Source organism: Capsella rubella, unplaced genomic scaffold (assembly GCF_000375325.1).
Source record: "Capsella rubella cultivar Monte Gargano unplaced genomic scaffold, Caprub1_0 scaffold_7, whole genome shotgun sequence".
NCBI lineage: Eukaryota > Viridiplantae > Streptophyta > Magnoliopsida > Brassicales > Brassicaceae > Capsella > Capsella rubella.
Window position 1 is genome coordinate 9040066 of NW_006238917.1, and position 11257 is coordinate 9051322.

The 11257-nt window shown below is 34.9% G+C and overlaps 4 protein-coding genes across 4 annotated transcripts; 3 read left to right on the top strand and 1 right to left on the bottom strand.

The window, feature by feature from the left end:
• The first annotated feature begins 134 nt into the window (after positions 1 to 134).
• Positions 135 to 2193, top strand: LOC17879750 (ras-related protein RABD2c). Its single transcript, XM_006284484.2, has 8 exons — positions 135 to 326; positions 824 to 896; positions 1074 to 1121; positions 1196 to 1243; positions 1343 to 1414; positions 1505 to 1660; positions 1743 to 1846; positions 1917 to 2193. The coding sequence occupies exons 1-8, from the start codon at positions 313 to 315 to the stop codon at positions 2008 to 2010; spliced, it is 609 nt and encodes a 202-aa protein (XP_006284546.1). The 5' UTR covers positions 135 to 312; the 3' UTR covers positions 2011 to 2193.
• A 100-nt stretch (positions 2194 to 2293) lies between these two features.
• LOC17877942 (RGG repeats nuclear RNA binding protein B) lies at positions 2294 to 4551 on the bottom strand. The gene is made up of 7 exons (XM_006285445.2): positions 4167 to 4551; positions 3523 to 3823; positions 3379 to 3444; positions 3153 to 3285; positions 2904 to 3062; positions 2753 to 2803; positions 2294 to 2652 (listed from the first exon to the last, which is right to left on the bottom strand). The coding sequence occupies exons 1-7, from the start codon at positions 4321 to 4323 to the stop codon at positions 2428 to 2430; spliced, it is 1092 nt and encodes a 363-aa protein (XP_006285507.1). The 5' UTR covers positions 4324 to 4551; the 3' UTR covers positions 2294 to 2427.
• A 1507-nt stretch (positions 4552 to 6058) lies between these two features.
• Positions 6059 to 7859, top strand: LOC111829393 (ubiquitin carboxyl-terminal hydrolase 3-like). The gene is made up of 9 exons (XM_023778471.1): positions 6059 to 6218; positions 6345 to 6476; positions 6564 to 6608; positions 6705 to 6810; positions 6897 to 6955; positions 7045 to 7119; positions 7212 to 7260; positions 7359 to 7435; positions 7561 to 7859. The coding sequence occupies exons 1-9, from the start codon at positions 6144 to 6146 to the stop codon at positions 7645 to 7647; spliced, it is 705 nt and encodes a 234-aa protein (XP_023634239.1). The 5' UTR covers positions 6059 to 6143; the 3' UTR covers positions 7648 to 7859.
• Positions 7860 to 8071: 212 nt separating this feature from the next.
• Positions 8072 to 9769, top strand: LOC17878916 (ubiquitin carboxyl-terminal hydrolase 3). The gene is made up of 9 exons (XM_006282902.2): positions 8072 to 8187; positions 8325 to 8456; positions 8554 to 8598; positions 8676 to 8781; positions 8860 to 8918; positions 9002 to 9076; positions 9169 to 9217; positions 9308 to 9384; positions 9510 to 9769. Exons 1-9 carry the CDS (start codon positions 8113 to 8115, stop codon positions 9594 to 9596), a joined length of 705 nt encoding a protein of 234 aa, XP_006282964.1. The 5' UTR covers positions 8072 to 8112; the 3' UTR covers positions 9597 to 9769.
• Positions 9770 to 11257: the final 1488 nt, after the last annotated feature.

Sequence of the window (11257 nt, forward strand, 5' to 3'; positions counted from 1 at the left end):
GGATCGAAAAAAGTAACGAGAGTAATAAAAGAAAAAGAATTGAAACTTTCTACACCACGCAACTTCTGGGTTGGCGTGGACACGTCAGCAATTCAACAAAATGGGACGCATTTAAACATGTTGAGGTGTGTGGCCCTTTCTCATTTCTTAACCACGTCGTCGGCACAAAACGATCGTTCTACGTCTCTCTCTCTCTCTTTCTCAGTCTCTCCTCACCGACGAAGATCACGGCCCTTCTTCTCTGTTTTAATCGGTGGAATCTCTCGTCTTGATTTTTTCTTCCGGTAGATCGATCCAGCTACGAGATCAACCATGAATCCTGAATAGTAAGAACCTTCTTCTTCTTTTTTCCTTCAGATCGAATTAGCTTAGTGGTCTTTGAATTTTATTGCGTGCTATGTAATTTACTTTCTCTTTCGATTTTGTTTCGCTCACTTTTTTTAGCAGAAATTGATCTTAGCAATTTTTGTTTTCGTTGATGATTGATGGCTTTCTTGTTCTGATTGATCGATTTGGAGTCTCGTTTCGTTGGATCGAAAATTTGATTAGATCTAGATATGGAATTGGTTGAGATCTGTTGTGTATCTTGATTTTGAATTCACCAATGATTCTCTTAGTGTGAAATTCATACTCGATTGCAATTTGAATTTCGTGATTACTGTGAATCGAGAGTGACGTCTAGAAATTCTATGAGCTTCTTTCTCAATGTTTTAGAAGATGCGTGTTTTGAAAAATGTACATTTATTTATAGCTGGAGAAATTATCCAAAATGCTTGTTATCGACATGTGTCTTATGCTTCTTTCTATTCTTTTTGATCTGCAGTGACTATTTGTTCAAGCTTTTGCTTATTGGTGATTCTGGTGTTGGAAAGTCATGCTTGCTTCTAAGGTTTGCTGTAAGTCATATCTCTCTCTCAGTCTCTCTCTTTCTCTGTTGTTGCCACAAAAAAATTTTGAGCTTTTGAGGATCAGATGCTAGACAATTAATACATGCTTCGCATGAGCCATTGCAATCATCAAGTGCCATTGTTGGTCTTCTGAAGTGGTTGTCATATTTTTTTTTGTATGTGCAGGATGATTCTTACCTGGATAGCTACATCAGTACCATTGGTGTTGACTTTGTAAATATCTTACCCTTATCTATCTGTCATGCGTGAATCATGAAGATTATAATTTTGTAATGATGCTATTTCAGAAAATCCGCACAGTCGAACAAGATGGAAAGACTATCAAACTCCAGATTGTAAGTTGTCTTCTTGATTAGTGTCAGTCTCGCAACCACTTGATTTTTTTGTATGGGCATATGATCAAGCTCTCCTTATTACTATCTTCATTTATGCAGTGGGATACAGCAGGCCAAGAACGTTTCAGAACTATCACCAGCAGTTACTACAGAGGAGCTCATGGAATAATTGTAAGTCCATTACCATACTTACAGTATTATATCTCCATGATATCTGACAACCATCAATTAGACTGAACTGTTGTTTTCATTTCTTGGCAGGTGACTTATGATGTAACAGATCAAGAAAGCTTCAACAACGTCAAGCAATGGCTAAACGAAATTGATCGCTATGCTAGTGAGAATGTTAACAAGCTACTGGTTGGGAACAAGTGCGATCTCACATCACAGAAAGTTGTATCTACTGAGACAGCCAAGGTAATATCATAATATCTACAGTTAAGGTTTTTTTTCACGCTTGTCTTATAGATTTGCTGAATTGTTTGTTCGGCCAACACAGGCTTTCGCAGATGAACTTGGAATCCCATTCTTGGAAACAAGTGCCAAGAATGCTACCAATGTCGAAGAAGCTTTCATGGCCATGACTGCTGCAATCAAAACGAGGTAAATCATTGAAAGCTCATGCACTGGTTACAATTGTTATAACCAGCTTTAACCCGGTTTTGTCTTGCAGAATGGCGAGCCAACCTGCAGGAGGATCCAAGCCGCCAACTGTCCAGATCCGAGGACAACCTGTGAACCAGCAATCTGGCTGCTGCTCCTCTTGATTCGCATTGGTAACAGTTAACATATATTATATCATTCGTTTGCATGTAAGACATCTGAACGCCGTTGCTCTTCTTAATCTTTTGTATTTGGTTTTCTTATCTTCACGTATGTTCAAAAGCTTTGAAATTCTTTGTAATGTACTTGGAACAATAAACTTCTTTAGTAAAGTTTCTTCATGCTTATATTATAGACCAAAAAGAAGCCAAACTGTGTTAAATAAAATAAAAAACTGTGGGGGACTGGTTGGATTTTGCTAACTTGAAAACAGGAGACACATTTAACTGTAGTAAAACAAAAATCCTTCAGCTTTCTCAAGGGAAGAGTATCAACAACAATGAAATCAGAAAAACAAAATCCAAGCGGAGTGGAGAGATTACAGGGACAACGAGACCTGAAAGCGAAAGGACCAGAGAGCCTTACTTACCCAAAGTAGGGAACTGTGCTTTGTCCTCAATGGCCGGTGCAGCAGGTTCTTTGTAACTCTGGTTTCCTCCTCTTGGTCCACCTCGTCCTCCTCTCTGGTTTCCACCTCTCTGGTTCCCTCCTTCTCCTCTTTGTTCACGTCCTCCCTTTCCACCACGGTAACCACCTCTGTTCCTCTCTCCATTGGCAGGTTTCAGAAACTCATTTATGCTCAAAGACTACAATACAAAAACGTAAAATCAATGAGAAAGAAATGCTTAATGCGTCTCTTTTTAGTAGTAACTAATTAATTGAGGAAAACATTAGTAAACTAGTAACCTTCTTGGTCTTCTCTTCTCTCTCAGTAATGCGCTTGTCCTTCTCTGTCCCCTGATAATACCATTTCAGGGTTAGATAACCAAAGACTAATGTAGATTACTGACACTAGTATGATATATTAAAAGTGGAAAAGAATCATCAAGGTACTTACTAATTTGATGAAGACTTCATCGTTGTTGCTCTTTTTGTTTGCAAGCTGTTGCATGGCCTCAAACGCTTTTGTGTCAACCTTCCTCTCCTCAACCTTGGTTGCCTGCAGAGCTTTCTTCTTCTCCTCCAAAACTTTCTCATACTCTTCCAAAGTCATCTCCTACAAACAGGAATATTGCATCAGATAACCAAACATTCTTTTCAAGCTGTTAATATAAACAGATACGAGTTCAAGAGATGATAACTGTACCTTGTCCTCAGGCTCTTTCTCTGCTTGCTCCTCAGCAGATATCTCTTTGTTTGCATCAGTTGCTTCACCTTCACCACCTTGCTTCTCAACAGTCAAATTCTTTTCATCCACAGCTGCAGATTCGTCAGTCACCCTAGAGATATGAAGAACACGCATTTGATTTTCAAACACAGAGATAACAGAAAACAAATCTACAAAGATAAACCTAACTGGAAAAGAAACTTACGGAGCAATATCATCTTCAGCAGTTCCCCAGTTGCCACGGCCAGCACCATCACGTTTAAACTCACATCTACTCAAGGATAAGACAACAATTACAAACAATAGGAATCACATCAGTACAAGACTAGCAATTAAGATGATTACTTACCCATGACCAGTTCCACTGTGACGCTCAAAGTTCCTACGTGGGCGTTCAAAGCCAGCGGAATCACCATTGTTAAAGCCTCCACGGCGACCCTCGCGATCACCACGGTATCCACCAACAGGCCCACCACGTCTTGCTCCATCTCCTTCTTCTGAGCGTCTGTAGCTTCCACCATATCCGTTTTCATTGGCAGGAGCATCAGCATTCCTTGAATCCCTGTTTAATCCACCACCTCTGCCACGACCATAACCACCTCCACGTCCCCCACCACGACCTCCAGCAGGACCGTTCCTGGCCTCCCTCACTACTCAAATCAAAAGATATGTAACATTTGATTAATTAACAATATAGGCAACAATTCAAGTGTCAACATTTCCATAAAAATGGTAAAGTAAATACATATCTCTACAACTACCAAACTAAGTCAGCCTAATCTGAATAAGAAAATCATGACATAGTAGTTCAAACAACGAGTACTATTACCCGGACACAACAAAAGAAGATTCTCATATCATCACCACACCAAATAACAAGTTGACTTACAAACTAAATCAACGACTGAGCAGCACATCAAACTAAATATTAATCTGTTACACTCTAAATCTAATATAAAACTTGAGGAAAATCGAATCAAAGATAAAACTTACCAGCTTGAGAAGGAGGAAGCGGCTTAGTCGGCATCTTACCAGACTTAGCAGGCTGAACGGGAGCAGCTTTCTCAACCTTCAATGGCTTAGCCGCAACGATTTGGCTAGGGTCCTCTGCGTCATCGTCCAAGAGATCGAAAGGGTTCAAAGTCGCCATCTTTTGCCCGGTCCGATTGAATTGAAATAGCAAGTAGTCTGGAGATTAGGTTTGAAGGTTTTTTGTGGTTGAAGATGGAAAAACCTTATTGCCTATACGAATCCATGAAGAAAAATCAGAATCAGAATCGAAGGAATGATTCAGACAGCGTTGTTTAGACGCCAACAAAGTAAGTGTGACAAGAAAAAAGAGTTAGAGAGAAGAAAGCTGCGAATGAAAAAAATTACAAAACCCTAGGAGAAAAACCTAATCTTTTATTTGTCACTTTTAGCCTGTTCCAGCTATTTCTGGGCCGGGCCCAAATAAAATCAGAACTCAATCTCTCTGTTTTTTTTTTAATATAATTGTAAATTTTATTTTGATATTTTTCATGTTTTGTGCAAAAAAAAAAAAAAAAACTCTCTAACTCGCCATTTTCAATAGCAATATTACTCTCCAACTCAAAAAAAAATACAAAACAACCTTTACATGGTAAAAGTTAAAAAGCGATATAACTAGTTGTCAATAACGTCAAATTTATATAATTATAGATAAATAATATGATAAATCAAAACTTCAAGATGAAGAGACCAAATCTACATATTAAATTTTTAAAAATCTAAATTATATGAACGTACAAATGTTTTAAAGATATATATAAGAATTATATTATATTGTTTTTTATTTTATATGATTAATCTGCATTTTTAAGATGAATGATAAAGCTAAAAAAAATAGCGACTTTGAAAGAGTTTTTACACATTTATATGAATGTAAATATCATACATAAAAATGAAAGTGTGAAACCTTTTACAAACCTAATCTTTAAACTTTTTCATATCGGACGACAGACGCTTCTCTGGGTTAGTTTATTGATTATTTATGGGTCAGACTCAATTAGTTAATGTCTATACTCTATAGCATCAAACTAAGTATAAAAAACATAATTTTTTATTTCCGTCACTTATAGTCTGTTCTATTAATGAGCTATTTCTGGGTCAGGTCCAAATAAAATCAACTAAACAGACTCAATCTCTCTTCTTTTTTTAAAAAAATAATAGTAAATTTCATTTTTATAATTTTTGTTGTGCAAAAAAACTCTCTAAGTCGTCATTTTCAATAGCAATATTACTCTCCAACTCACAAAAATACAAAACAACATTTACATGGTAAAAATTAAAAAGCAATATAACTAGTTGTCAGCAATGTCAAATTTATAAAATTATAGATAAATAATATGATAAATCAAAACTTTAAGATGAGGAGACCACATCTACATATTAAATTTTTGAAAATCTAAATTATATGAACGTATAAACATTTTAAAGATATATATAAGAATTATAATACATACTCTTTTTTACTTTATGTGATTAATCTGCATTTTTAGAGATGAATGATAAAATTGCAAAAAAATTAGCGACTTGAAAGGTTCTTTTGCACATTTATATGAATGGAAAAATCATTAATTAAAATGAAAGGTTTATACAAAGTGAATAGCCTAGCCTATAAATTGAGACCTTGCCAAAAAAAAAAAGTCTTCATTTCAGAAAAAAAAATCTCAAACTTGCTAAAATTATTATTTTAAATTATTTAGTGATGAAAAAAAATATTTAGTGATGAATTTAAAACTAGAATTGTAATATTTTGGTTTTTAAAACATTGAGGTAGGAATACATATTGGCCCAACATCGTTTTGCGTACCGCTTGTTAAATTTGACGAGATGGGCTTTAGTACAGTTGGGCATCATCATTCTCGGATGTTGAGAGGAGGGATTCGTATTCTTGGTGCCGAAGAATTGCTCTTAGATTTTGATTTCAGTGACGAGCAAAGTGTGTAAATGGCGAACGTAGACGAAGGTTATTCATCTAAGAAATGGCTTCCACTTGAAGCGAATCCAGATGTTATGAATCAGGTATTGCTGCTTCCCCCTTCTGAGTCCTATAAGTATTCGTCGATTCTCGTCTCCGATCACCGGAAAAAGTAGTTTCAGATTAGTAGGGTTTTTTTTCTCAAGTGATTGTTCGTATTGTCTGTACAGTATCTTTGGGGACTTGGTCTTGCCCCAGATGAAGCAGAGTGCAATGATGTGTTTGGCTTAGACGACGAACTTCTTGAGATGGTTCCAAAGCCTGTTCTTGCTGTTCTCCTTCTTTACCCCATCACCAAAAAGGTATCTTCTTTGTAATAATCCATCATTTTATGATTCTTATCATTTCTGCTTGTATTGATTGAAAAACCCATCATTTTTGCTCTGTAGTGTGAAGAAGAGAGAATCCAGCAAGACAAAGAAATCAGGGAAAAGGTGAGGTTTTTTTAATCTGATCTGTCTCAAAAAAAAAAAAGGAACCCTTGTCTCTGTTGTTAAGTTTCGTTCATGGTTTGTGTGGATGTATGATAGGTGCATAGTGACAAAGTCTACTTCATGAAACAAACTGTGGATAATGCTTGTGGAACCATTGGGCTTCTTCATGCTATTGGGAACATTACCTCCGAAATCAAACTCTGTGAGTTATATATTCAGGCTTTCTATGTGCTTCATCTTTAATCTAAGGATATGAGTCCTTATCGATTATCACTCTTTCTCTTTTAGCTGAGGGATCCTTCTTGGATAGATTCTTCAAATCCACTGCCAATATGACTCCTATAGAGGTGCTTCTCTATCTTGTCTTTATCATCTATTTTTGATCTTTCTTAGAGTGTTTGCTTCAAGTCTAATTTCTCTATGGAAACTCTGAAAGCGTGCAAGGTTTCTTGAGAATGACAGTCAAATAGAAGATGCTCATTCTGTAGCAGTTACAGCTGGTGATACACCGGTAACTTCTCACCTCCCCCATTGATGCTAATTTATTTGCAACTTGTTCATTTAGATCTTACATTGGTTTTTTTTACTTTTCTCCATCTTCAGGCTCCAGATGACGTGGACACGCATTTCATTTGTTTAGCTTGTATAGATGGTAACACTTTTTTCTATCAATACCAAAATGAAAATACTGAAATCAAATTCACTTCCAAATTGACACAAACTGTGACTCTCTGTTACCATATAATGCAGGTGAGCTTTATGAACTTGATGGAGATAGGGCAGGACCAGTTTCACATGGTGCTTCCTCTCCAGCTACCTTGTTGCAGGTACTGTAAACCCTTTACTCTTTAAGCTTAGAATTAGCAAGTCTTGGAGGATCCAGGAAATGCAATGGTTGTGTATTAGACTGTACGGGTATATACTTAAATACCTTTTGATATTATACTCGCAGGACGCAGCGAAAGTGATAAAGAAGATAATAGAGAAGAATCCGGATTCTCTCAACTTCAATGTGATAGCCATCTCTAAGAAAGCCTGAGAGACTCTTCTCAAGATGCAACGCTCGTACGTCCTAAGTTGTTTCTGAGTAGATGACTTACTTCGATTCTCTTTTTGTACATTTTGAATCTTCTTTTCTTGTTTCTGAATAATGGTTTAGAGTAGATCAATAGAACATACAATCGAATCATACTGCCTTTAGATTCATATATTGTATTTCCATGGGTAATAATAACACAGTTGATAATCACAGATAACTCACGCAACAAGACATAGAAAGTTGAAAATTGGAACCAAATCACCAATCATGTAAAAAAAATCAAATGTCTCGACTGTATTATAGGACAATACAAAATAGGCTAGGCCCGTTAGTAGATCTAAATGGGCTTGATTCATTGTTCAGGTATTCCAGATTCGTATCTTGGAGGCGAAGTGTTTACTTATAGACAGATATATTGATTTCTTCAGCAAAAAATCGATCGAAAGTGACGAGAAAGATCCGAAGATGGCGACCGCAGGCGAGGGTTCTTCAGCTAAGAGATGGCTTCCACTTGAAGCTAACCCAGATGTTATGAATCAGGTATTGTTTCACTCTCCTATTAGTTTCAAATTTTTCCCTTCTAGTTCCGCATATTACTCCTCCGATCACCGGAATTTCAAAAATTCAAGAAGAATCTAGGTTATTTTAGTGATTCTCATCATATCGGTTCTGTACAGTTTCTATGGGGACTTGGTCTTGTCCCAGATGAAGCAGAGTGCAATGATGTGTTTGGCTTAGACGATGAACTTCTTGAGATGGTTCCAAAGCCTGTTCTTGCTGTTCTCTTCCTCTACCCCATCACCAAAAAGGTCTCTCTATTTGCAAATCATCAATTTTTTAAATCCATCTTTGATTCTGTATAATTTCTGCTTGTATTGATTGAATTTTAAACCTTGTGTTCTATAGAGTGAAGAAGAGAGAATCGAGCAAGACAAGGAAATCAAGGAAAAGGTGAGTTTCTGATCAACATCTGATTTGTTTCTGTGATCTAGTTCTCTCATTGTGGTTCTGTGTTGATGAATTGATAGGCGCATAGTGATAAAGTTTACTTCATGAAACAAACTGTGGGTAATGCTTGTGGAACCATTGGCCTTCTTCACGCTATTGGGAATATAACCTCTGAAATCAAACTCTGTGAGTTTTTCAGACTCTATATGTGCTTCTTCTTTAATCGAAGGATACAAATCCATAACTTTCTCCTTGCTTTTCTAGCCGAGGGATCATTCCTGGATAAATTCTTCAAATCCACTGCCGACATGACTCCTATGGAGGTGCGTTGCTATCTTCTCTCTATCTTTTTAACAATTCTGATTGTTTTGTTTTGTGTCTGATGTGTTTATGGAAATTTTAATAGCGTGCAAAGTTTCTTGAGAATGACAGTCAAATAGAAGATGCTCATTCTGTAGCTGTTTCAGCTGGTGATACACCTGTAAGTTTTCACCTCCCTTTGATGCTTATGTGTCTGTAATTTTTTCATTTCGGTTTTTTTTACATTGGTTTTAATCTATTCTCCATTTTCAGGCTTCTGATGACGCGGACACGCATTTCATCTGTTTAGCTTGTGTCGATGGTAACAAATTCTCACATCAACCACTAAAATCAAACTCACTCCTAAATTGGCACTCCTCGTATCATTATTATTCATTACCATACAATGCAGGTGAGCTCTATGAACTTGATGGAAGAAAGGCAGGACCAATTTCACACGGTGCTTCCTCTCCAGCTACCCTATTAAAGGTACTATAAACTCTTTATGCTCAAAGCTTAGATATACCTGAAGTTGTTGAAAGAATATTCGAAACGTACAATGGTATTCTTATAGACAAACTGGTAATACTTGCATATGTTTGATAAACACGTAGGATGCGACGAATGTGATAAAGAAGATGATTGAGAAGAATCCGGGCTCTCTCAACTTCAATATGATAGCCATCTCGAAGAGAACATGAGGCTCTTCCAAAGAAGCAAAAGTCCCTTAGTCTTTTTTCTGAGTTTGTGACGTAATGACGAAGACAGATTTTATATCTTCAGTTTCTGTTTGTCTACTACATTCTGAAGTCTGAGCAATTTACAGTTGATGATCATGGTTTAGAGAATGCATTTTTAGATCAGTATTATATTCTTTCCATGCGTTTACCTTTTGCACAAATGTGTGTTATGTATGGTGAAAAATAAAAAGGATCATATAGAGAGAAAAAAAAACCTAAAATTAAAAGGTAAACTGATGAGAAATAATTAACTGAGAATATATATATATATATATATATATATATTTCAAAAAATTGAAGCAGTTCATCTTGTTCTAACATTTGTTACTATCCATTATTCACATTATTTACATTGCTTACATCGTGGTCGAAACCGTAGACTTCATGGACCATGATCAATTCAGCGTATTTAAACCTTCTTTCAAAGAGTAGTTTTTTCTTTTTGGGTAGAAAGTCAATGGGTAGAATTGAAAAGAAGTTTTCTTGTAATAAAACTCTTTGATCTTTGATTCAGCTTCTTTTTAATCCACAATCTTTAAATAATCAAGAACTATACTAAAAAGGAAAAATTATGCTAAACATTGCTTTCCTAACAACATCATCGTTACCATCACTATTCACTACCAATATTCTAACTTCTAATATATTGATATGCCAAAGAATATATTATTAAAATATAAAATAATACAAGATATTTTATATTTATTTGGAGATCAACCAATGGTTCCTACATTTTCGTCACTTAAAAGAAATAACAAAATAACAGAAGCTATGGGGTTTATGAACCTTAAATGGTAACTAGAGGATGGCACGTGCTTTCGCACGGATGATGTTTTTTAAATTAAAAATATAATTGGATTTGTATTAATATTTGATATTCAATAGTATAGGATAAACATAATAGTCTTGTATATTTTAATTTTAATTCTATAGAGTTAAATCGCGTGTTGATTTGTATATTTTAACTGTATAAAAAGTAAATAATATATACAATAGTAATTAGGTCTGGTTTTAATATAAGTATGTATATATTATATTTTCCCTAAAACCGTTAAATTTATCAATCACGGACATTACCTCAACGGTGTATAAGAAAATGCAATCTTTTAATATAATTTACAAAAATTGTATATCGGTTGAAAGATAACATAAGTGATATATAACAATTTCATAAATTTGGATAATCTATTTATGAATACCTTATGAATAAAATTTAACTATTGGCAAAAGTATATGATAAACTAATCTGCTAAAATGTGAACAAAAAAGGAAAATATGATAAATATTGTAATTGTAAACAATTTTAATATAAAATTTAATCTTTAATCTACTTGAAATAAGGTAAATTAAATGTTTTAAGTTTAATAATGTACGAAATATTTAAATTTAGAAATATTAATGAAAAACATAAAAAAACTGAGATTTTTCACCTAAACTATTTCCTTAATTGAAAATTATAATACCTATTAAATCTTTTAAATATTCGAAAATAAGATTTAATTCCAAGACCCGATTAAGAGACCTGTTTTAAGAGATGACCAGAATATCTTTCAAAGTAATGCTATTTTAATATTTTAAAATTTAGGTGAAAATTAATTAAATGGCTTACAAAAATAAATTTA

Coding starts and splice junctions, on each gene's coding strand:
- LOC17879750 (XM_006284484.2), top strand. Junction 897..1,073: donor GCTTGCTTCTAAGGTTTGCT/GTAAGTCATATC, acceptor TTGTATGTGCAG/GATGATTCTTACCTGGATAG. Junction 1,415..1,504: donor GAGGAGCTCATGGAATAATT/GTAAGTCCATTA, acceptor ATTTCTTGGCAG/GTGACTTATGATGTAACAGA.
- LOC17877942 (XM_006285445.2), bottom strand. CDS start 4,323: ATGGCGACTTTGAACCCTTTCGATCTCTTGGACGATGACGCAGAGGAC. Junction 3,445..3,522: donor CACAGTGGAACTGGTCATGG/GTAAGTAATCAT, acceptor ATCCTTGAGTAG/ATGTGAGTTTAAACGTGATG. Junction 2,804..2,903: donor ATGAAGTCTTCATCAAATTA/GTAAGTACCTTG, acceptor TGGTATTATCAG/GGGACAGAGAAGGACAAGCG.
- LOC111829393 (XM_023778471.1), top strand. CDS start 6,144: ATGGCGAACGTAGACGAAGGTTATTCATCTAAGAAATGGCTTCCACTT. Junction 7,120..7,211: donor TTACAGCTGGTGATACACCG/GTAACTTCTCAC, acceptor CTCCATCTTCAG/GCTCCAGATGACGTGGACAC. Junction 7,261..7,358: donor TTGTTTAGCTTGTATAGATG/GTAACACTTTTT, acceptor CATATAATGCAG/GTGAGCTTTATGAACTTGAT.
- LOC17878916 (XM_006282902.2), top strand. CDS start 8,113: ATGGCGACCGCAGGCGAGGGTTCTTCAGCTAAGAGATGGCTTCCACTT. Junction 8,782..8,859: donor AACCTCTGAAATCAAACTCT/GTGAGTTTTTCA, acceptor TTGCTTTTCTAG/CCGAGGGATCATTCCTGGAT. Junction 9,385..9,509: donor CTCCAGCTACCCTATTAAAG/GTACTATAAACT, acceptor ATAAACACGTAG/GATGCGACGAATGTGATAAA.